Below are 26,254 nucleotides of genomic sequence, written 5' to 3'. Positions count from 1 at the left end.
TCTTCATCAGCTCAGCCGAACCATTCGTGAGTGTTTCTATTTAAGTTAACTTTCCTTGAAAAATGGAAAAGGCTTGTATTTTTTCTGGTGGTTTTAGTATATACTCCAAAGCCTGCGTGCTATCATAAAATGAGGCCTTGCCATTGTCTGTCATGCTGCTGGTCGCTATGTTCCTTAAGGAAAGGGTTTTTAGGTCTCGCCTACGCATGCGATCCATAGGAGACCTTTAGCCGTTGTTCAGCTCTTTTTCGAAGCACATACTCGTGTTTGGGGCGGCATACACCTTGCGGGAGCGCACAGGGGTGCACCACAAGCATGAGTGTGTGCTTCGAAAAAGAGCAAACTGCTCTCCCCAGCACGCGCCTCTCTCCTCGCCCACACTTATTGCAGCACCTCTCTTTCGTGGCCCGCTCCCCCTGCAGTTTACCACTGGAGCATTCTCATGTAGAGAAAGATAGTTGAAAGCCTCGCAATCCAACTGAAGAAACGTTTCTTGTTATCTGCAGACTTTAAGGTCCATCAGAGAGGCAGCCAATAAGTTTTACTACATTTCAATGAGTTAACCAGGCAGCGTGTTTCTATATGTTTTGTGAAGGGCTATAAATACTTCTGTCACAGACATGGCAGGGCTTCAAAATGAAAGAATTCATGGTGAGTGTGTTAATTCATCGATCAAAAAAGACCAAATGTGGGCATTTGGTATATATTCCTTTGGTAGCTGCATTTTAAAGAAAATCTGAGACTGGGTCGGGATGGTGGAAGTCAGGGCTCCTTGGTAACAGGACCCTCTAGAAAAGACACCCACATCCTTTGCTTGCTAAATGGCCATCCATACCACTTTTTTTCCTACTAGTGGAGTAAACACCGTTTGACATTATTTCGCTGTTCCAGATGCAGACTCTAGGAAAGAACGTGAGTCCATGATGATAACATCTTAATAACTTTCAAGTCACATCTCAATGAATGCACGTAATTTTTATGATTTTTACATAAGTGTTCTAACAAACTACAATGAAACTATGAAGTGTATTCTTATTTTGTAAATTGTCATAAATGTGAGGTGACTTGTATAGCTTCAGTCTTCTCTTATTCAAAATACATCATTTTAAATAAGAGAAAAAAACAACAATGCGGTCCTATTCTGTGAAACCAGCCGAAGTGACCTCTTCTTTATAAATTATCTAAGTATTGCAAACATTTCATCAAGGTGATGAAAGTGCTTGGATCCTTGGTTTTCTTATCTACAGTTAATTTGCTGAGCCAGAGAAAAATTTCTATTTTAATATCTATACACAATACCTTTTGAGCTACAGAGGTATAAGGCCTATAAACAGCAAAAGGAGGACAGGTTTGTGATCACTACCAGGAGGCAACCAATAAAAACAGAACAATCTTTCTCTCTATCTCGGCATCCATTTCACGTTTGACTTTACTATCTACCTTACATTTTTAGTGCTTGTAACCATAAAATGAGGTTGATTATTATTTCCAGCAGAAAATGAGAGCACTGTGTCCAACGGTGAGAAGCCAAGTTGTGCTGAGGTCATGAACCAGAGAAATGTCCATTTGTTTAATGCTCCCTTCCCATGTCACAGAGGTGGTTTAAATGACGCAGCAGGAATGAAGACAAATGTTTTCACTCCACCGTTCTGTTTCTTGTTTTGTCTTATAGGTCTGGAACTTACACACTAGAATAGTCAAAATAATATGCCAGGGACAGGTTGTGAAACTGGGAATGATTGGCTAATATTTGTGGATTAATTTAGGATCCAAGTTCTCGCACACATTTCCAAAAGGAACAACAATTAAAAAATGTTTTAAATCCTTTAAATGCCTGTATGGGAGGACATGACCACACTCTTGAGATGAATAGGCTTTCAATTGAACATCTTAAAACCCTATATGTAATAGAAGGATACCACAGGTGAGTGTAGCTTCTTTTGACTATGTAAATTCCCTGAAGTCGTGGTCATCACCCTCCGAGTACTGCTGTGTTATTTAAATAAAAAAGCAACCCTATCCCAACTAGTGCTCTAAACCAAGTAGAAAGACGTAGACCCTCTCCTCTGCGTCTACAGCAGGAGTATCATCAATTGTACCCGAATCCAGTTCCATGCCACAGTTTGAGGCTATGCGAATAGAAAATGTAGGAATCTTTTAGATAGACATTTGCTATTGAAAAAGCACAGTGTAATTAAGGCCGTCATGGACTATCATTGGGTAGCGATGGTGTAAGTCATATACATAAGAGAGATGAGTTTTTATGTGAAAATATAGGAAACAGTACGCTCGAGGCATATGAGCTGCAGATCTCACACTGAGCATTAGATCGCCACCTGGTGTTTGGCTCGGATGATTGCATGTTGTTGTCGTTTTGGAAGAAGTCTTTGTAGTCACAAGATGGGTTACACCTCCCTTGGACGATAGTGCGCATGTGCATCGACTCCATCCTTAGATCGTTTTTTTTCCGCCACGGGGTTCGGATGTAACTTTTCCACTCCGGTTCGAAATCTACTTTTCCAGTAGTTCGACTCGTATAAACTTTACCAAACAACTTTCTATATCAATAACTATCGACTCGACATCATCCCATCGATTCCTGTCGACTACGCGGGCCGTTGGGCCTATCTACGCCGAGAGGCATACAACTCATGGAAAGGACACCGTTCAAGAGATGCTGAGTGTGGAGCAAAATTTCCACACAGCGACCATCACAAGGTGTGTAATCTTTGCTTATCGCCAGAAAACGACAAGTCGAACTGTACAGCTTGTGCATCCTTCCGATCCAAGAAGACCATTCGAGATCGGAGGGCCCGTCGACACGATATGCAGAGATCGGCTTCATGATGCAGGGGCACTGCATATTTTTGTTAGCTGTGTTAAACTTCAAGGTTTTATAACGGATCTTGAAATTTTTTTAACCTTTGTAATAAGAACACCGATACATATAACCCCTGCTATGTTGATGTTGGGAAAAATACCAAAGGATCGTAATACTGAGCCATTATATAAACATCGTCACTTCATATTTTATGCTATGACTGTAGCCCGCCTATGTATAGCCACGGACTGGCTTCAGGAAAAACCGCCCGCATTTAATCAATGGCGTGTTAAATTGTTAAACTTGTACAATTTGGAGTGGGGATTGTTTTCTATTAAGGGGACAAGGAAAAGAAGAATGGGTATAAAAATATGGAGTGCGTTTCGTGATTATTACGATGACTGAATAATGCTCTTTGTTTTTTTTGGTTTTTTGTAACATTCAGGGAAATTGTATTTGAACTGTAACTGTTTTCTTTTTTTTTTTTTTTGGTCTGTTTTTTTTTTGCTGTGAACAATAAAAAAAAAAATTTTAAATAAGTAAATGATGCTCGGCTTCAGAACCGGCGGATATCTTCGAGGGTCCATGCATCCCAGAGGAAGATTCCGATGATCTCCAAATTGTATTAGAGGAGGCAACTCCGATGACTCCATACCTTCGGATCAACGCGTGAGTACTACTGCCCCAGCACCTACACCTAAATCGAAGGCAAAGGTCAAAACTCCGCCTTCGGGGCCCAGTCCCGACCGAAACACTGCTTTGAAAGCCCCGCCATCAAGCCCGGCTCCGAAGAAAATATTAAAGCCTTCCAGTAGCTCAGGATCGAGCAAACCCCACGTGCCGATACCACCAACTCCCTCGGCACCGAAACCGAAAGAAGTCTTGGTTCCGAAACACACTCTGAAACCGTCGACTCCTAAAGACACGACGGCTCCGAAAACAATGAAGCCTGTTTCCGACGCTTCCAAGCCGACCAAAACAGCTTCCAGCCCGAAATCTTCGGTGTTGAAACCCACAAAGCCTGTTTCCGATGCTTTCGAGCCCACAAAACAGGCCTCAACTCCAAAGACAATATCTCCGGTGCTGAAACTTATGCAAAAGGACTCTATACCAGCTCCTAAGGCTAAAGACAAGCTACAACCATGCCAGGAACCGAAAAAATCGGCGCCGAAAGAGGTTCCTCAAGAAGAGGAGCTTTTTCAGCCTGATTCTTTGCAACAAAGGATCTACATTGATCCACAAACGGGACATGTCTCTACTATGCCACACATAAAGAGGAAATTAGATACAGCACCTACACCTCCAGTGCCTGTCAAGAAGAAGGATTCTGCCACATCACCTATGCACCCTTCTTCTCCTGTACCCTCTCCTTCACCTCCTCTTCCTTCAAACCTTTCACCTCAAAATTCTCCTCCTCATTCTTCACCTCCACATACACCACCTCAGAATGAGAATGAGGATGAGTATACCATAGGGGAGGGGGAGACCCAGATGAGCCTTTTCCCTACCCAAGTGATACACCAGACTGGGAGTACCCAAACCCACAGGATGTACCAGATATCCCAGATCCACATCCATACCCATCCAAACCATCTCCTCCAGAAGACAATATAGGTTTTGGACATTTACTTAATAGGGCTGCCATCTATCACAATGTCACAATGCACTCAGATGAGGCAGAAGAAGATTTTTTGCTAGACACTTTTGAACATTCCCAAAAGTCAGTTCAAATACTACCTATGATTAAAGGGGTCATTAAGCATGTCCCAGAAGTGTTTAAAGATCCTGTACGAGCTAGGATCATAAATCCAAGAGTAGAGAAAAAGTACAGGCCTGCTCCTGGGGATCCTGCCTACATTAAGGGACAGCTACCCTTAGACTCCCGAGTCGTTTCAAACGCTAGAAAACAAGCAAAGTCACAGACATCAGGAGAAGCACCACCTCCTGACAAGGAGTCAAAGATAATAGACGCTTCAGGCAAGAGAATAGCTGCCCAAGCTAGTAATACATGGCGCATAGCTAACACACAGGCCCTCCTCGTAAGATACGACAGGGCTCACCATGATCAGTTAGAAACACTTTTACAACATCTATCTAACCAATATAAAGCACAGGCAAATCACCTTACACAGGAAGGGAAGCTAATCTCAAATGCCTCCATCAAGTGAGCACTAGATGTAGCAGACACAGCATCTAGAGCAATAAACACGAGTGTCCTACTTAGACGACATGCATGGCTACGCATTTCAGGATTTAAGCAGGAAGTGCAAACATCTATCTTAAATCAGCCATTCAACCAGCAACAATTGTTTGGTCCAGAGGTAGTCACAGCACTTGAGAAATTGAAGAAAGACACTGATACAGCCAAATCTATGGGAGCTCTGCAGTCCACCCAAGCAAGAGGCTCCTTTCGTCGCTCCTTTTATAGAGGTGGCTCCAAACAAGCTGGAGCAGACAATTCAGCTTCCTTTAAAACCAACACACAAACATCCTCCAATAGAGGTTATTTTAGAGGAGGCTATAGGGGCAACAACACAAAGGAAGAGGTCGAGGAAATAACAATAATCGAACCTCCCCTAACAAAACAGTGACTTCCTTCTGCTTCCCCGACAGCATTCCACTCCTGTAGGGGGCAGACTAACACAGTTCCTACCTGTCTGGAACTCCATCACAACAAAAAAGTGGGTAAGACAAATTATCCAGTATGGCTACTGCCTAGAACTTACAGCTACCCCTCCACATATACCACCCAGATAGCGTCCAATGTCTACAGAATATCTAACGCTGCTCAAAGAAGAGGTTTTCTCATTGCATCTAAAAAACGCAATAGAAATAGTTCCAATACAATATCAAGGAACAGGGGTTCCTGAGACCAATTCTCGACCTCAGGCCCCTCAATCTATATATACACTCAGATCATTTTCATATGATCACTTTACAACAAGTGCTCCCATTGTTAGCAACAAGGCGATTTCCTTACTACACTAGATCTCAAGGACACCTACTTCCACATTCCCATACATTCTTCTCACAGGAAGTATCTACGGTTTGTGCTAGAAGGACAACACTATCAGTTCAAAGTCCTTCCATTCGGATTCACAACTGCACCAAGAGTGTTTACAAAGTGCCTAGCAGTAGTAGCAGCACACCTCTGAAGACAACACATCCATGTCTTCCCATATCTAGACGATTGGCTTATAAAAGCCAAGTCGTTCAATCAGTGTGCCCAACACACATTACAAACAATTCAAGCATTGCACAACTTAGGATTCACAATCAACTACACCAAGTCACATCTTCAGCCCTCTCATGTACATCAATACCTAGGGGCTACAATAAACACAGCTACAGCTTATCCCAGTCCAGCCAGGATACAGAGCATCCAAGCCTTAGTCACGAAGTTTCAAACGCAACACTCTCTCCCAGCCAGAGTGTTCATGCAACTAAAAGGGATGATTGCATCAGGCATTTTTTTTGTTCCATATGCAGGACTGCAAATTGGCCCATTGCAGGAATGTCTAGCACATCAGTGGAACCAGGCTCAAGGACAACCTACGACCTGGTGTTGGTAGACAGCCGCACACATCTCTCTCTGCAGTGATGGAACACCAAAAACTTGTCCAGAGGGCGGCAGTTCCTCAAGCCTGTTCCACAAATAGTACTTACAACAGATGCATCCCTAACAGGATGGGGAGCCCATCTCCTTCACCATACAACTCCAGGGAAATGGACCACTCAACAAAAAATGCTCCACATCAACCACCTAGAGCTGCTATCAATATTCCTAGCACTCAAATCCTTCTAAGTACATGTACAGAACACGACTGTCTTAATCCGGACGGACAACATGACAGCCATGTACTATATTCAAAAACAGGGGGGACACACTCTCTGCAATTGTCCCAGCTCGCACAGAACATTTGGAGATGGGCCATTCTACCAAACATATATCTGCTAGCAGAACACCTTCCAGGTGTTCACAATCAGATAGCAGATCTGTTAAGTCGGCAGACACAACAGATTCACGAATGGGAACTACATCAGAAAGTTCTTTTTTTTTTTTTTTATAAAAGTCCTCATCAAGCAAAGAAAATTTAGAGAATGAAGGAGTCGGAGGCCCCATTTCTTTGAATCGACCCTTTTTATTCAAGATATTCTGTTTACCTTGTCCTTTGGGGCCTCCTTTTGTCCATCTCTTGGCACATGATTAAAGGAGGGGGAAGAGCTAGTCATTTTGACTACTCGATTCAAGACTCAGCTTGAAATCAATGGTACCTTTGCCTTAATCATTGGACCCCCTATCCGTTACCAATTTATACATTTCCCAAATGTTCCAAAACCTGTTTTTCTTACTCTTGCCTCCCCTGTTTATCCAGTTTATATACCCTTAGAATTGAGTTTAACCAGTCAGAGTGTCTTGGTGGTGATTGTTTTATCCAGTGTGTACATATTTCCCTCCTGGCTAACAGGATTAGTAAGAAGAGGATATTTTCTTGCCCCTTAGACAGTATGATGTTTTGTGAGTATTTACAACACCCAAAAATAATTAGATCCATGCTTACCTCAATGTGCTGTTCTATAACATCGGAAAGCGTCTTACCAATCTGGTCCCAAAATTCTTCCAGCCTCGAACACTCTCGGACCATGTGTAGATCGTCCGCTCTCTCTATTCCGCATTTGGGACACTTCTTTACCGTACTATTTTTAAATTTTGACAATTTTTTGGGAGTCCAATATGCTCTATGTATTGTAAACAAGTGATTCTTCTTCAAATGTGCAGATTTTATCACTCTGCCTGCAATAGTATTCGAAGATTCCCAAAGGTTCCCAATGTCGAGGTCTGGCATAGAGTTACCCCAGATGTCTTGTGGGACTTATATTCTTCTTCTCCTGATCTTATCAAAGCCCAGTACCAATATGATATCTCTTTCGTGAAAGGCACCGTGTTTTGGAGCTTTTGTTCAATACATTCATCCCCTTGAAAGCTTTCTTTTACTCCTTTAAGCAACTGGTTAGTTGGTAGTATTTGAATCTCGATAGCGTCCCCTGGGTCTCTCTATCAAGAATCTCCCATTCTGTAATCTTGTTTCCTTTTATCAACTGGCCCCAGTAGTTTATATTGGCTTCTTTTAGTGGGATGATTAAGCTATCTTTTAAACATTCTGGTATGCCTGGGGATTGCTAGATTGGGGAATATTTACTGTAATATGGTATTACCAGGGTAGTTCTTATGTCATACCAGATTCTTGCTGCTGATCTTATCATCTTCAATTTGATTTTTTGGAAAAATTTGGGATGTCCAAATTTGTAAAGATAATGGTCGTTTCCAGGTCCGATTAGTGCTTTCCAATGCAAAGGCCATTCTTCAGTTTTGCCTAGCAGAATCCTTATATTTTTGAACTGGAACGCTTTATAATATTCCAATAGGTCTGGGCTGGCTATGCCTCCTTGTAGCTTGTTTCTTCTCAGCTTTTTCCAGCTAATCCTTACTCCTTCTGACCCCCATATAAAGCCAGATATTTCCCCTGGCAGTTTTTTGATTTCTTCCTTGCTGAATTCCAATGGGAGTACATTGAACAGATATGTGCATTTCGGTAGTACTGTCATTTTTAATAAATTTGATTTACCTAGGAAGGATAGGCGTAGGCCTGACCAAGTCTTTAGGAGTCTGCTTATTTCTTTATGCACTCTTTTGAAATTTAAACTTGCTATTCCTTCGATATTTTTAATGTACTCAATTCCCAGGTACTTTATTTTTTTCTTCACTAAAGGGTTTCCTGACACAATATTCCATTCCATTATTTCTGACTTTAGTTTATTTACTTGGTAGCCTGAGACTGCCCCAAAAGTACTTATGATATTTTCTATTTTTGGAAGTGTCAGGAAGTTCTTCTACCATTTTTTCCAAGTGTGGTCATCCAGACATAGATCTGTTCGCCACACACGAAAACGCAAAATGCCCAACCTTCGCCGCCAGGTTTCCTCACCCGTTGTCCAAGGGCAATGCGATATGGATGAACTGGTCAGGCAGATTTCCTACACTTTTCCACCACTCTCACTAATACCACTAGTGGTATGAAAGCTAAGACAACAGTCTCTCAAGATAATCCTAGTTGCTCCCACATGGGCACGACAACCGTGGTTCACAACTCTGCTAGAACTCTCAATAGTTCCACACCAAAAACTGTGTCTAACACCATCCCTGCTAACGCAGAACCATGGAGACATCAGACATTTAGATCCAAATCAATTGAATCTAGCGATCTGGCTCCTGAAGTCTTAGAGTTTGGTTACCTTAACCTACCACCAGACTGTATGAATATCATTAAGGAAGCCAGAAGACCTACTACTAGAACCTGCTATGCAGCAAAATGGAAAAGATTTGCTATTTACTGCAATAATAATCAAATTGATCCACTGGATGCTTCTATCCAAAATATTATTTGCTACCTTCTACACTTACAAATATGTAGTCTAGCATATTCATCTATAAGGCTTCATCTAGCAGCCATTGCTGCATACCTACAAAATAAGCAACATCTGTCATTATTTAAGGTACCTGCGACTAAAGCATTTATGGAAGGATTGAAAAGAATAATTCCTCCTAGGTTACCACCCTCTCCAGTGTGGAACCTAAACATTGTTCTTACTAGGCTCATTGGACCCCCTTTTGGACCTTTACACAAATGTGAACTGCAATTCCTTACATGGAAAACAGCTTTCCTTATTTTTCCTTATTGCTATTACCTCTCTCAGAAGGGAAGGTGAAATTCAAGCTTTCACTATACAAGAACCATTTGTACAACTACACCGTAACAAAGTGGTTCTAAGAACAAATCCAAAATTCCTTCCTAAAGTCATTACTCCTTTTCATCTAAACAAATCAGTAGAGTTGCCAGTGTTTTTTCAAAACCCAGACTCTAGCAGAAAGAGCTCTACACACCCTAGATGTAAAAAGAGCCCCCCTATATTACATTGATAGGACTAAAACATTTCGAAAATCAAAACAGTTGTTTGTAGCTTTCTCACCACCACATAAAGGCACCCCCATCTCTAAAGCTGGAATTGCTAGGTGGATTGTAAAATGCATACAAATATGCTATCAAAAAGCAAAACGCATATTAACAATTCCTCCTAGAGCGTACTCCACACACAAGCTAGGAGCCTCTATGGCCTTCTTAGGGAACATTCCTCTAGAAGACATATGTACAGAAGCAACATGGTCTACAATGCATACCTTCACTAAAGACTATTGTGTTAATGTGCAAGCAAAGCAGCAAGCTGCAGTAGGCCAAGCTGTTCTCAAAACTTTCTTTCAAAGTACTGCAACAGATACAGGCGACCACCGCTATGGGAAACACTGCTGTATAGTCAATGCTCAGTGTGAGATCTGCAGGTCATATGCCTCGACCGGTAAATGCTACTTACCAGTATGCATCTGTTCTTGGCATGTAGAGCTGCAGATTCTCACACGCCCACCCGCCTCCCCGGGACCTGTATCTGTTCCAGTTCTATCTTAATTAGATATATACACATGGACATCCCTTTTTTCTATCTCTACTAACTCCATCATGGCGAAAAACAATCTAAGGCTGGAGTCGATGCCCATGCGCACTATCGTCCAAGGGAGGAGTCACCCATCTCGTGACTACAAAGACTTCTTCCAAGATGACAACAACATGCAATCATCTGAGCCCAACACCAGGTGGCGATCTAATGCTCAGTGTGAGAATCTGCAGCTCTACATGCCAAGAACAGATGCATACTGGTAAGTAGCATTTACCTTTTTTTATTTCTATACATTATGGACATAGCAGTAGGCAGTTCTTGTATTATGTTCATATCTTGAATCCGAGGACAAGTATACTGCTCTCCTGCTCTGCCGTCTGTATACTGCAGAAATAGCAGAAGGTGTTTTACTACTCTGTCTATAACAATCATTACCCAAAGGACCAGTTTGTTTTGACCAGCTTAGATTAGTTTGTCTTAGTACCCTTTTTCACTCCAGATGTGTAAATTTGCATTACAAAGTATTTTTAGCATCATGATATATGCAAGTAATCCTACTTGCATAACAGTGGTGGGAAAATGCCCAACGTCTATAATCACTGAAAGCCTAAATATGATGGGAATGTCCAGCCGAATGTTAATTTGTGCAGAGCACCCTTCCCTATGTTTGTTGTAATTGACACAACCATGTTACATTGGGCAGGTTCAAGATTTTCTTTTAACCAAATATAAATTCAGTAAGGCATATTGTGTGAGAAAGTGGCTCTATATATACTGGACCAACATAAGGTGCAGTGTGTATAGAGTCCACCAACCCCAGAGGTATAACAGAGGTTAAAGTCAGGACTGACCTTACTCTCAAAAGTGGTAGCTTGGTTGAGCAGTGAGGCAGTACCAGAGGACAGTGTAAAGCATTTATTGTGCACACTCAGTCAGCAAAAGGTTTCACACACTCAAGGACTGGACTCCAGGCCAATTGTTTTTATATCAAATGATATAGTTTTATTTTTAGAACCAACATGTATAAAAATATACTTTTCTCAGTGATGAGTAATCTCAGGTTATTGCTTTGCAGAAAGGCAATGGCTTTGTAAACACAATAGGTGCAGGAGTTGCAATAGGCAACACAATTCTACACACAATTTAGCATTGAGCTCAATGGGTTTTTCTACACAACTACAGTTGATTACTTTGTAGATTACTTTTGTAAATCCAAGACTGGATCCTAGATTCAGTCACGGTGTCTAAGCTGGAAACAGTTTAGTAAAAACGTTTTGCTTATTGCAATGATTTTTAAGGAATAAAAAGGTATTTCAAAAGTTCACACTTAGAAACTTTTTAGTGAAAATCTGGCAATGTTATCCAATGGGAGAAAATTCAGGTTACAGGTAAAGTATGTTCTTGTTACTTTTGTAATCCAGTACTGGGCTCCTAGGTCCAGCACTGGGATCTCTACTTAAGACAGGTAAGTAATTACGTTTCAGTAGTTAGTATGATTTTTAAAGAATATTTCAAGTTTTCAAAAGTAGACAAGAAATTTTATAGAAAAGCAGACAATGGATTCCTATGGAGAAAATTCAGGTTACTAGTAAACCCGGTTTGGATTACTTTTGCGGTTCAGTACTGGGCTACAAGGTTCAGTACTGGCTTCTCTCCTGATCACAGGTGAGTACTTCGGAATTCGGCTGATTTTATAGGAATATTTTAAGTTTTCAAAACTTCACACTTAGAAGATTTTTCGAGTCAAACCAGTCAATGTTATCCAGTGGCAGGTGAGTGAGTTACCGGTTTCCAGGTGAATACTCGACTGGTGAAGTTAAGGTTCTGGGCGTGGACTCAGGGGTCCCCCAGGGTCAGTTGGGTCATGTTGGTTGGCCCTCAACGGCACAGGGGCAGCCGGGTGCAGAGGTAGTTAGGCCTAATGTTAACCAATGAGGGGCAGGGGGCCTTCGGTGGGTGGCTGCTGGCTAGCAGGCCACACGGCTGTGGGAGCTGGGCTCCTGGTCACTTGCTCAGGGCAAATGGGGAAGTAGGATAGGGCAAAGGTTGCACTGCCAGAGGCACTCGGACGACTGCGTGCAGGGTGTTTTTGAGCTGCCGGGCGCTCAATGTTACACAATGGGCAAGGTAAAAAGGGAACAAAGGCTGCAGACTCGGGGACTGTGATTCTTCAGGTGCGACCACCACTTCGAGAGGTAAGTTGGGATCCTGGAGAAGAGGTAGGTACCCCAAAGGGAGGCACAGGGAGCCGCAGGGCACCGGGTGCAGGGGTGACTTTGGATGTCGGGAAATCTTACCCGCAGCTGGTCGCGGTTGGAGGGGTCCCTGGTTCTGAGGCTGCAGGCGTCGTCTGGTTCGTCGAGGAGGGTCTTTGGGCACTGGACTTCAGGTCCCAGTCGCCGGGGGGACATCCTCGTGGTCTTGGATCGCATGTGCCGGGCTTGGCGGGTGCAGAGTGGGCAGGTCTTGAGCTTCCGGGCTGGCACCAGGGGTTGGTTGTTGAAGCAGAGCCTCTGCTTATGGGCGTGCCAGTTTTTAAGAGGGTCAAGGCAGGCAGGTCCTCCGGTTGTCCCAAGGTTGCTGTCCGCAGGAGTCGCCGGGATTAAGCAGGAGCAGGTTCCGGGATCAACACGCCGGTAGGGCTGGGGCCAAGTCAGTTGGTGTCGTCCTGTTGTGAGCAGCTGCACGGCGGGTCTTCCTCTTCTTGATCTTCTTTCTTTTTCTTATCGGGATCTGGGGAAGGAAGGTTCAGGGTGCCCCTAAATACTAAGTTTAGGGGCGTTACAGGTAGGGCAAGGGCAGGGACCAATAGGTCCCTGTCCTGTGGTGGGTACACCCCCTAGCCTACTCCTCTCCTGTGGGAGGGAGGCAGGAGCCTAGCTGTGATTGGGCATGGCTCCCCATCTTCAAGATGGCCAGAGCCTGGGGTCGTACTTCACCACGCCTCTCCCACCTGAGGGATGGCACAGGCTGGCACACCCCCCTTCCTGACGTAGGGTTTCCCGCCAGTCTTCTCACCAGAGTGGGGGTTTAGAACTGGTGGGGGCCAGTTGCTGAGTACAGCAAGTAGCCTGGAGAAGCTCACAAAGGTGGCATACCTTTGAAGCTTCCCCCTGCAAATCCCGGGGGAGGAGACCTAGCACCTCGCCCAGGATGTGCATTATTGCAGGCACAGGAGAGCGAGGGGCTCTCCACCCAGGGGTCTAGCAACATGTCTGCTGTGTGGCAGCCTGGGCAGCCACTCAGTCCAGACGTGGATTGTAGGTTAGGTTTCAGGAGGCATCTCTAAGAGGCCCTCTGGGAAGCATTTTACATTAAATCCCACACAGGCATCAGTGTGGGTTTAATGCGCTGAGAAGTTTGATACCAAACTTGTCAGTCTTCACTGTAGCCATTATGGGGCTGTGGAGTTCGTAATGACAACCTCCCACCACCATATACTCTTAATGGCATCACTGCACTTACTGTGCCCAGGAATGGCTCTGGGTACTGTAGGGGCACAGTGCTTATGCACCCGTGCCCACTCCGCTGGCATAGGGCACTCAGCTAGAGGGGTGACTGATGTATGCCAGGGCAGTGGGTTTGTGGGTTTGTGGGTATGGCACACAGGGATGTGTGCCATGTCGACTCTTTGTTTAGTTCTGTACATAAACACTCAGCCTGCAAAGGCAGTGTGTAGGTGTCAGGGAACATGGCCCCTAAGGGTGGCACAATAAGTGCTGCAACCCTTAGGGGTCTTCTCTGGTCACCATGCCCTGGGTACCTAGGGTACCATTTACTAGGGCCTGACCGGTGGCCAGAGATGCCAATTGGGTTTTAGTTTCAACACAGTTTTAGGGAAGGAACACAGGCCCTGGGTACCGGGTTGGCAGGAGCCCAGGGCACACTCAGTCAAAGCACATCAGCAGTTCAGAAAAAAGTGGGGGCATACCAATGCAAGAAAGATGGCACTTTTTCACATATTGCTGAACAGGTTGTTTTTGAAGTGAAAACGGCGTACATCAAATACTTCACTTCAGTGATGCTAACACATTTAACATGAAACTAAATTAGGTTCCATAACGTCCTCCAGAATTTCACACATTTAAGATTCATCGAAAAGAGAATGGCTTGGAAAAACAAGAAAATCTTCACATGTAGAAATGAGCAACATCCGAAAGAGTATGCTATGCTGTCTGACACTATTTAAGAACCCCACTCTATCAAATAGCTAAAAATCCTTTAGATATCTCATATGTACAGTCTGCTAAGTAAGATATATGATTTTTCTGATTTATATACTTTCTGATTTTCGATGATCTTTAAATATTGGTCTCTTATGAAGGTCTTATTTGTTGAACACATGAGGACTTGGAGATTATTAAATCCATTGATCAATATCAACTGTTGCATGGCTAAACACTTATAAGGTCCCAAAGGCGAGACCTATTGGCCATGCCAATGCTTAAGAAAAGGTTTTTCCCCTTTAGCTGCATGCATTTGGTCATAGCGTACCAGTGGTCAGGTGGCGGACGGGCATAGAAACATCCAGATATGTTTGGAGAGAAAGAAAGCAGCCTTCCCCCTCCCACTCCTACCTAGTAGGAAAACGAAATTAAGGAGAGAGCTTGTACATGTGCTGGTTGACACGTCATTCGCTTTTCTTTCTGTCTTCCTTTTCCATCTGTGTTGAGAACACACATTGATTGAAAAATACTGTGAAACTGTTTTTACAACCATGTTAGGTTGTTATGGAAGTGTGAAACCGAAAGTGCAGCTGTGTGCTGTTTTTCAGTCATGAATGGAAATAATGTCCGCTCAGATGGAAGTAATAAGTATAGAATAATGCAGTGGCATACCGAAACTTCAAGGAACCCTCCTGCAAAGAACATGGAGGGGGGCCCCCCAAGCTCTGGACCCAGTCAGGAGCTCTCAGGCCAGGGGGCCGGCTGCCCGTGCACAGCGCCGGAAGGGGCCCCTGAAGCTTGGGGCCCCTGCCCCATAGCTGCCAAGGTTTCAAATTGCTTGTGTGACATTTTCGTAATTTCAGTGTAATTATGAGTGACATTCAACAATTATGAGTGACACTTTCCTGCAAGCAAAAATCAAGCAAGTGTAACAGACTTCTTACCTAGCTGTACCAAGAACTACGCATCAGGCGTTAGACTTACACATTTCAGTGTGGCGGGCCACATAACCGCACTGAAATGCAACGTCACGCATTATAGCGCCTTCTGAGGTGTCAAGCCATAGCGCTACTTTTGCACCATTACTGAACTCTTGAATGGCAGCGAGAGGCCTCTGATTTCTGCAGGCTTGGGGGTTGGGCCAAAATGCTCGCAGGCAGCACTAGCTGCTACTGTAAAAATGTAACCGTTTTGACAGCCACTCATTAATAGGCCGCAGGACATCCTGCCGTCTGCGGCGCATGCAGAGTGAGGGTCAGTTTCAGTTCTTAGGCTGCTAGCAATGCAGCAGCACAGGCAGCTGATCACTAAACCTAAAATGAATCCCATCCCGCGACCGGATACCTCTGACCGTCACCCAACCAGCGGCGGCCAGTTGAGAGTGACTGAACCAACCGCAGTGCCGCATGTCGGAGTGGTTCCAGGCTCAATAGCCTGCCACCAGAGCAGCTCACCACAATCCAGCCTGTGTAGAGGTGAGCTGCCCTGAATGCCCTCTCGCCCTGCGTTCTGCGGCCTACAGGAGAATCGGAGTTGTACTTGTGATTGCGGCCACAAGCGGCCCTTTACAGAATTGCCACGATTGCAGCAAAAAGTAAGTAGACCAAGGTATTCTCTGCTTTTGTTTAATAAATCACTTAAATAGGCAGCTGGTAACTGTTAGGATATAAATAATTCTCATTTATTGTCAATGCAGGCTCCTTTCAATGCACTCATGCCTCCACAGCCTGGCTGGCACCGTCAGTGGATGGTGCGTGACTAAGTCCAGACAGAATCGGTTATTTTTTTAAAAGGCCTTCAGGTCCCCCAGGAAGACATTGCTGCGACCCTGGCAGGACCTAGGCAAAATAAAGTACGCCACTTGTTTCATGTTATGGTGAGTGCTGTTTTTAAAAGACACCCATAAAGTTCAGCTACTGAGAGCATTTTCCCTTTCTGCCCCTGTCAGAGCACTGTGGTGTATGGATTTCCCCACGGACTCGAGCGCAGCACTATCTGTGAGCAGCTCTGAGCAGAGCATCTGTCAGCAGTGAGTTCCCCACTGCAGCTTAGAAACTACAGCCCCAGGCAGGATTTTCCCGTTGGTAAGCATAGCTGCCAAGGTTTCAGATTGCTTATGTGTGACATTTTCGTAATTTCAGTGTAATTATGGGTGATATTCAACAATTATGAGTGACACTTTCCCTCAAGAAAAAATCAATCAATGAAGATGAGGGAAACATTACAGCCATTAAAGCAACAAGAAACTCTACGAAGATCTTAAAACTATTGCAAAGCACCAGAAACGGAATGGCACTATCTGACATGAAACACAGATTGCACAGCTGCCATGCTTTAAGAGTCCGCAATCACAAGTACAACTCCGATTCTCCCATGGACCGCAGAACACCGGGCGGGAGTGCATTCAGGGCGGCTCACCTCTACCCAGGCTGGATTGTGGTGTGCTCCTCTGGTGGTGGGCTGTTGAGCCTTGAACCACTCCAACTGGCGGCCCGCGGTTGGTTAAGTCCCTCTCGACTGGCCGCCGCCAGTGAGGTGACGGTCGGGTGTATTCAGTCGCGGGAGGGATTAATTTTAGGTTTAGTGGAGAGCTGCCTATGCTGCTGCATTGCTAGCAGCCAAAGAACTGAAACTGACCCTCGCTCTGCACGTGCCGCGGGCGGCAGGACGTCCTGCAACCTATTAATGAGTGTCTGTCAAAACTGTTACATTGTTACCGTAGCAGCTAGAGCTTTCTGCGAGCAGGTTGGCCCCACCCCCAAGCCTGCAGAAAGTTGCGGCCTTGCGCTGTCATTTAAGAGTTCAGTAATAGTGCAAAAGCAGCTAATGGCTTGACACCATAGAAGGCGCTATAATACGTGACTGCATTTCAGTGCGGTGATGCGGACCACCACACTGAAATGCGTAAGTCTAACGCCTGATGCCTGGTACTTGGCAGAGCTGCTGCCCGCGCTGTGGGTGCTATTGTTACGTCACTGGAATAATGTAAAGAGGTGCATGTTTTCCTTTTAAAGTATTTGACTGGAGCAACAACCAATCTGCAAATAACTGCTTGTGTGATTGTTGCTGTAGTCGTGGATAGCTTATGTTGAATGAGTAAGTCACACAATTCAATTAATTTCAAAGTTACTTTATTCGGTAACTGATAAAGTTGACCATAAAAGTTCATTTACTTAAGTCAATACATTTAAAAATTCCAATTCCTACAAAGTTTAAAAACCATATTAAAAACTTTACAAAATAGATTTGCAATATTTAAAAACATTTTTTTTAAATGCAGTTACAGAAGCTATAATAAATTCATTTTCTATCGACTGCAAAAAACGGAACGCTAGTTTACATCGTCTCAGGCCTGATCTTTTTTAAAGTGGAATAATCCACATTCTTCTGGGGTTAGAATAACATTTACAAAAAAACATTACATGCAATGTAGATTGGGTTGAGACGTCGTCACAAGGACATTTGCTTAATATTCTTGACCAGTCGTTAGGACTTGGAAAGCTCAGGCTTATATGTAGAATATTAAATCTCAACCGGGTCAACAAAAATCTCTCATAATCATTAGTAGTCAGGGTGATATACATTTGTATAGCTGTATGTGTATAGGTCATAGAGTATATTTGGACCGTGGACTTCTTAAATTCTGTGATGTTTCTAATTTCACACAAGTGTTGTATACACATTGCTTTGAAGTCTCTCCTTGATACAGTACACAGTGTATATGGTTCTTTATAGTATTCAGGACGGTTTAAGTTGGTCAAAAATGTTCTTACATATTCCAACCATATTATCCGCCTAACTTCTTCCAGCGCCTGGGCATCTATTAATATGTGGCGATTAAAGGCTGTCTGCTCTGACGTCCAAACTTTATGCCATAGGAGGATGGGTTGGATCTTAATTAAATCCTCCAAAAAGTGCATACCCAGTTCTTGGTGACATATGTAGTTTGCTGTGCTATCTTGAACACCCAGAAGTGACCTGAGAAACTTATTTTCTGCAATTTGCAATATGTTTACATTTACATGCCCCCACATTCCTGCTGCATAAGTGGCAATGGCCACACATTTAGCTCTATAAATCTGTAGCATTTCAGATGGGCAGCATCTGCCTATTTGTTTGCAAAAATTGTGCAAGGCCATCAGAGATTTAACGAACAGTAGTCTTCTAGACTTGATCTCCTGGGTCCAAAGCCCTGAGTGGTCAAATACAATTCCGAGATAGGTAAAGGTTGTAACGTTCTCTATAGGCTTGGATTCTATGTGGAGGGTTTTTGTCTTCCTTTTTAGCCTAGTCCCATAGTATATTGTATAAGTTTTCGAGCAGTTTACTGAAAGTCCTAAACCTGACATATAATTTACAAACAAGTTTACAACGTTCTGGAAAGCATTCGGAGTGTGGGCTATGAGGACCGCATCATCCGCGTACAAAAACGCGGGAATAGGCCAGGACGAGGCTGTTGGTAGATCCTTACACTCCTTAACCAAGACCCTTTCTAGATTATTTTTATAGAGTGAGAAGAGAAACGGGGCTAAGATGCACCCTGGTCTTACACCCCTCATCACATCAAAGTGTTCACACAAAATGAAACCAGTCCTAAACCTTGGCCTATCTCCAAAGGCAGGAAGTGTATTTAAATGCCTTTTAAGAGCGCAATTGTATTTTCCACAAACACGTTTTTAATAGTTCCAAAAGAACTTTTTTGGGACAGAGCTATTTTTCACATTAGATGGGTTAGGGGCCAGTATCAGGTAGGATTTTTGAGATATATATGTATGTAGCAAAATTGCTTTACACCATACCACTTTCTTATTTCACCAGCCCTTCAGGCTGTGGGATACTGGTGAGGAGAGATAAAAATGAACATTTTGTGCATAATATATAGTCCTTACTGCGGCTGGACTCCAGCTTCCAAACTTCTTTCATTACATGCATTATTGTTATGCCAATTCGGTCATCCTTGTTTTATTGAACACTGGTGTACACGTAGAACCCTGATTTTCAGGTTGCAATTGAATGGTGGAACATGAGGGTTTTATTTTAATTTTTATGTTTTTTAATACATTTTCAGTAATCTTCACTCCCAGACTAAGTATAGAACAAGAGTACCCCCTAGTCCGATTATGTAGGCATGCCGACTGTAACTCACTCAGTGTGTGGCTTGTACAACTGTCAGAGTTACGTGCAGCAAGAAGCACCGCTGCCCAGTTGTTCAACCTACAGAAAAGACTAGTTCAAAGATTGAGACTTATTACACTTGGCACTATTGGCGTGGGTCTCCCTTCCATTTTTGCTGTTGCCTCATTTGTTTTTGCTGGTGTTAGATGCTTTGGGCACTGTGCCACTGCTGTCCAGTGCCACAGTGCGAGTGCTCCCTACTGTAAATTGATGTATTGATTAGTGGTTCCATGATTGAATGTTTGGTTACTTGTCGGACCCTAGTACAGTGCACTGAGTGTGCTCAGGGCGTGTAATTCCAAATGCTGCTAGTGGGCTTGCAGCACTGGTTGTGCCACCTGCAGAAGCGGCCTTGTAAAACGTGTCTAAGGTCTGCCATTGCAGAACCCGCTTGCAGTCTGGTACTGTCATGCTGACTGGACAAGTGCATCCACTTGCCAGTCCCTAAACCTTCCTTTTTCTTCATATTATTCACCCCTATGGTAGGCCCACGGGCAGGGTGCATTGGAAGTATAAGGTAGGACAAGCCCTGATGTGTGTGGCATGTCCTAATAGTGAAATACAGTAATTTTAGTTTTTCACTATTGGAAGGCTACCTGTTCTCCATAGGCCAGAATGGGCTGTTAGATTATTACATGTTTATAATCCTAACAGACTCAGGGAACATGGTAGAAATTCGAGTTTAGTATGCCTGGACTCAGAATAATAAAATACATATTTTAGTGAAGTTGATTTTAATATTCTTTGTTTGCAAATATCACTTTTAGAAAGTAGGTATTTACTTGCCTAACCATTTAAGGCTGCCTCTGCGAGGCTTTGTATTCCTTTGTCTGGTTGTGTGAGTGACCGGGCTGGGGGATTCCAAGAGACAGGCTAGGGCAGCCCGGTGGTGAATAGGGAGATCTGCATCTGGATGGGAGGGAGGAGTTGCACCTGGGACCTGAATAGGGCTGGACCTTCACTCTACAATGCTGGCTCCACCCCCTGTGGTGCGTCTGATGTCTTTGCCCTGCACACTGAAAGAAGAGAAGGAAGACTGTCAACAAAGGTGCTCCAGGACTGTACTTGCCTTCCACAATGCTGGCTCCACCTCCTGTGAGGCGTCTGATGTGCCTGCCCTGCGCTGTGAAAGGAAAGGAGAAGTCTGGTAAACAGAGTGCTTCAGAACTGGTTTAGACTAGGCACAGGCCCCTCTCTCCTCAGAGAACAAAGGATTTTGGGGTATAAGTATTGGGACCCTGATCCCACGAAATTAGATCACTTCTGGACTTACAAGACGAAACCTCTGCTGAGGAGAGGAACCTGAAGAAACTGAGGAGAGACTATTCCCAAGCTGAAGTGCTGCTTGGGGGATTAGCCTGCAGTGGTTGCCTGGCTGCCAAAGAGAGAAGAAAGAACTTTGTGTACTTTACTTTCAACTTGTGAAAAGATCTCCAAGGGCTTGGAAGAGAGCTTGCTCCCTGACCGAAGTCCCAGGGCCAGTGGACTTCACCAGCCTTTGTGGACTGTTGCTGGAAACGCTTTTTCAGTGGCTACAGAGGCAGGGAGCTGTGACAGACTCTCACGACCGGCCCGGTGTTCTGTAGGCACCGCATCAAGCACCGTTTGCCTCGAACAACGCAAGCTCTGAGCTCACCGACTCCGTCCTGACGCCATCACCGAGCCGTTGCCTGCACCGCGACTGGTGGACACCGCGATGTGCAACGCCTCGCTACACCAACTCGTACTGGTCTGACCGACGTGGTCACTGCTGCTGACTTTGAGTCCTGTGAACGCGCCTCGCACGCTTTGCGACGCACCGCACGACTCTCACCGCTGTCAGGACTGATCGACGGCAGCTCCCGAACTCCGGCTCTGTCGCCGCACCGCAAGCTGGAAGCACCGCAACGAAGCACCGTCTCGCCCTGAAACGCACTCCTTGGATCCACCAACTCTGTCAACGGGACGCTGCCTGCAACGCATCGAGGGACAAGGCGTCCTGCAACGCTTCCTTTTCTGCACCGCAACGAACACCGGAACCAGCTCGCACATCCGTGCCGGCCGCCTCAAGTAAAAGGTACTGTGACTGAGTCTGTCGACATTTGAGTGGGCCAGTGCCGACGCGGTCCACTGGATCTGTTAGACTCGGTGTTATTTCAACAACGCTGTAGCCAGACTGGGCTACCAACTCGCATAGAACCTTGATTTAAGCCTTTTTCAACCAGAACTCTTGAATTCTAATAGTACTGTGGATTATTTGTGTTATGTTATGTTATATTTCTTTTTTATATAGCGCGCGGCGACTCAAAAAGAGTATCCCGGCGCTTTAACAACGAGACCTACGGCAGAATAACATAACACGGCAATAAAAACAGAGAAGGGAATGCAGTAATAAAAAGGGGAAGAAAGGCCTATAGAGTAAACAACCAGGTCTTTAGACCCTTCCTAAAAGCCAACAGGCTGGTAGCGCCCCGGAGTGTCAGCGGCAGAGAGTTCCACAGCTGAGGTGCCGGCAGTCCAAAGGAGCGACCTCCGATACGAGCTCTTTCCACGCGTGGCACCACAGCCAGGAACTGTGACTCCGATCTGAGAGCCCGGGCCGGGTGGTAAAAGGACAGTCTCCTTTGAAGGTACTTTGCGCCTCCAGAGTGAAGGGCCTTATAGGCCAAAGTCAGCGTCTTAAAAATAATGCGCTTGCGGATAGGCAGCCAGTGTAAGGCCTGCAAGAGACCCGCCACACTGGCTCGCCTATTTAAGCCATAAATGGCTCTTGCCGCAGCGTTCTGCGTCACCTGGAGGCGCTGTAGCAGATACTCAGGCAGGCCCAGGTAGAGGACATTGGCATAGTCCAGCCTGGACCCGATCAGAGCCTGCACAGTCAGTTTCCGGTGTTCTTCCGACAAAAGGGGTAGAAACTTCCTTAGTACCTTAAGGAGACCGAAACAGGTGCCCGTCACCCCCATAATCTGGGCTCTCATCGTCAAGCCCTTGTCCATCTTGACCCCCAGATTCTTGGCAACTAAAGATGGGGAGGAAGGTGGAAACATGTTGATAGGCCACCAGCCATGCCAGTCAGGGTCCGACGTACACCCAAAGAAGAGCACCTCAGACTTCTCGGAATTGCACTTGAGGCCACTCAGATGAAACCATCTGAAGACAGCCCCAAGGCAATCCCGGATGCTCTCTCCATTGAAATCTCCTCCCCTCTCGCAGGAGAAGAGGAGCTGTGTGTCGTCGGCATAGGACACGATCCGGGCCCCAAAAGACTCCGCCAGTGCCGCCAAAGGGGTCATAAAGATGTTAAAGAGGGTCGGGCTCAAAATAGAGCCCTGGGGGACCCCAACACCCAGTGGCGGCATCACAGCAGAGTCCGGGGGGGCCCAGATCGTTTGTCGGCGGTCGGCTAGAAATTATGAAAACCAGCTGAGCACCGTCCCCCTGAGGCCTATCTCGTGGAGTCTAGAGAGAAGGCCATCATGGGGGACGGTGTCAAAAGCCGCCGAGAGGTCCAGCATGACCAGCATGGCCTTGCCTCCCGAGTCCAGAACTCCTTTGATGTCTTCCGACACCTCCAGGAGTGCTGTCTCTGTGCTGAGATTGGGGCGGAAGCCCGATTGGGAGGCATGCAAGAGCTCATGCGATTCCAGAAAATTGGAGAGCACCGTATGAATGTGCTTCTCCAAAATTTTCATCAGGGCAGGCAAGAGAGAAATTGGTCTATAATTGACCAACGCCTCAGGATCGAGGTCAGGCTTCTTCAGCAGGGGGATCACCATAGCCTGTTTCCACGCTGATGGGACCAGACCCTGGCTCAGTGATACATTTAGAAGAGGGTTGACCAGAGGATTTAAAACTTCCGCCATTCTAGATAAAAACTTCGCCGGGCAGGGATCCAAGGGCGAGCCAGATTGAAGCGCGCCCATGAGTCCTAACGACGCAGCGGCTGAGAGAAGGGGGAAGACTGCCAGCGACGGGCCTGATGAAACTGCCAGACGCGGGTTCTCCTCTGTGCAGGTTGCACCAGCAGGCACCGCCAGATGGAAAGAGTCCTGGATGAGCTTTATCTTGCTAGTAAAAAAATTAGCAAGATCCGCGGCCCAGGACTTCAGGGGCATATCATGGGAAACATTCGAGCGAGGAGCTGTAAATTCTCTCACAATGGAAAAGATTTCCTTGCAGGAGTTGGAGGCAGCCTCTATTCTCCTAGCAAGGTAAACCCTTTTTCCAAGGCGAATGTCCCGCTGATATGCCTTAACCGCAGTCTTGTAAAGCAGTTTTGCCTCAGGATCATATTGGGCACGCCAAGCTCTTTCCGCCACCCTGCAAGACTGTCGGGCGGTCGACAGTGCCGCAGTGAACCAAGGGGCCGAGACCCGTTTCGATGTTGAGCGGGGGGCCATCACTGGGGCAAGATCGTTAAGTCTGTCCAGCAGCCAGCCCTGCAGCGCTTCCAAATCCTTCTCAAGGTCTCCTGTAGAGGGGCACGGATGATCTAGCGCCGCCTGCGCGAGCATTGCCGGGGTTACAGAATGATAAGCCCGATGGACGCGACGCTGTTGCAGAGAACCAGTGTTAACAGGTCTCATAGTACCTTTAACCAGAAATTTGGCAAGCCTATGGTGTTGTTGTTGGTCTTGTGGTAACTCTATATAAAATATACTTATTTTTGATATAAAACCTTGTGTGGTGTCCATTTGTAGTGTTGTCACTGGGTTACTGTGTGTGGTCACAGATGCTTAACTTACAACGCCTCTGAGATAAAGCCTTGCTGCTCGTGCCAAGCTACCAAGGGGGTGAGCAGGGGTTATTTTAGGTGTGTAATCCCCTTATCCTGACTAGAGGAGAGGGTCCCTATTTGTCACAAGTACCTACCTGTGCCAACTAGAGACCCCCAATTCTAACAAGACTACTTCTGTCTTCGTGACGCAGGCTGGCAAGCTTAAATGTAGGGGAGTGAATTTAAACGCTCGACTTCCAAGAAACGGATGCATACATAGTCCATGTGCGAGTTTCCTAGTCCTGGCTGTCAATGCCTTCTGCATGACACCCCTTCCCCCCATGGAAGCAACCCGAGAAGGCTATATACTTGGCATCAGCAGGTAATTCAATGAGTCTTGTATGGAACAGTTTTGCAGCACGCAAGTATTTTCTCAAACGTAAGTCTCTGTTATTGCTGTGCTCCCGCCAAAAATTGGCAGTGGACCAACGTTTGACAAAAAAAAAAAAAAAAAAACGATGGAAGAATAATTTTTAGTTTTTTAAATATTATTTTCAGGTTTTAAAAAACAGCACATTCAGACTTCATATTGTTAATCGAATTAAGATATCGACCAGTTTCATAAAAGGATCACTCTAAATAATCAAACATTATTTTTGTAAATACTTACGAGTGTAGAAAGTGCTCACATTGTCCCTGCTCCAGTCACATCTATTTAAAATACGCTGTATATAAAAAGCTGCCTCCACAATATTGTTCTCCTGTGAAATAACAAATGATCCAATGACTCCCTGCAAATGATTATACAAACTCTTATTTTAATCACATTTTAAGTCAATTCAAGCCCCTGTGGTCCCTAACAGGGTAAATGGTTCAGTCCGATTCTGATATAGTTCTTCACAGTCAAAGTAAAATGCAGGATTTCATGATGCCTTAGGAAAGGAATTTTTACACCCGAAATTTCCTTTTTGTGGATTATCCTGAATTTATATATAGACAAGGTCGAACCAGAGGATGAGAAGTGAGAAAGTATGTGATGACCCAATAAAGTGATAAAAATTTAATTTTTGTGTATTCTGAAAATGTAAGATATGTGCATCTGATTTGTCACCTTTGTTAATTTCTTTACATATCAATGAAAAGAGTGATGAAAAAAATAAATGCATGATTTCACTCATGTTGGTGTTATAGCATGATTAAATGGCATGCTCGTGTGAAATGTCCTCTTCAGAAGGCCTGTGCTCATGTATCTTTTTTCAAATCTTCCTTAGGGCTCTGTGGTACCCAGGGAATTGCCACGCCCTCGATAAAGTGGATGCGGAGTCGGATTGCTTTATGAACATTGCCCTCTGGATCCTACAGCATTTGAAGTCCTGACCTAGCCTAGGAACACTCTACTTATGCCAAATAAAAATTATACTTCCTTCAGAGCTCTGCTTTTTCAATCCGGTTTCTTATATTCATGGGATAATTAGTACCATCACTCAATGCTTTCTCCGAAATGTATTTTAAAGGTACCTTCTTACCTTGCCTCCAATGGACTTTTAGGGCATTCCATAAACCTCATTTTCGCTGCTCTTTTTCCTCCTGTTTATATGAATCGAATATTGACAAATAGAGATTAAATTATTCTTGTTCATCTTTTTCTGGTTTTTATTTCAATACGCCTATGACCCAGGCTTCTGGTGTTAAATGTTGTACATTTTGAGGGCACAGAAGTAGGAACAGACGAACTGAATTAGTCATGGAGCAGAAGGATTGTATGTAATATGTTATATGTTCCTTGCATTAGATTGTTTTTTCTTACGACTAAAGTCCAATAGCACATTTTGTAGCATCTGTCGTGGCTCTTGCTAGCAAACACTTGTGTCTTCGTCTGCAAAAGGA

General features: G+C 44.8%; 1 protein-coding gene across 3 annotated transcripts in view; it reads left to right on the top strand.

Annotated features, from left to right (window-relative positions):
- LOC144782069 (acylamino-acid-releasing enzyme-like) overlaps positions 1–26,008 on the top strand; it is a 500,573-nt gene extending 474,565 nt beyond the window's left edge. For all 3 annotated transcript variants that reach the window (XM_078661213.1, XM_078661214.1, XM_078661215.1), the window contains one exon: positions 25,639–26,008. In XM_078661213.1, the coding sequence (XP_078517339.1) occupies positions 25,639–25,744 (106 nt within the window). In that variant the 3' untranslated portion in view covers positions 25,745–26,008. The remainder of the gene's footprint in view (positions 1–25,638) is intronic.
- The last annotated feature ends 246 nt before the right edge of the window (positions 26,009–26,254 follow it).

Source organism: Lissotriton helveticus, chromosome 9 (genome assembly GCF_964261635.1).
Source record: "Lissotriton helveticus chromosome 9, aLisHel1.1, whole genome shotgun sequence".
Lineage (NCBI taxonomy): Eukaryota > Metazoa > Chordata > Amphibia > Caudata > Salamandridae > Lissotriton > Lissotriton helveticus.
This window is presented reverse-complemented; position numbering and strand designations above follow the sequence as displayed.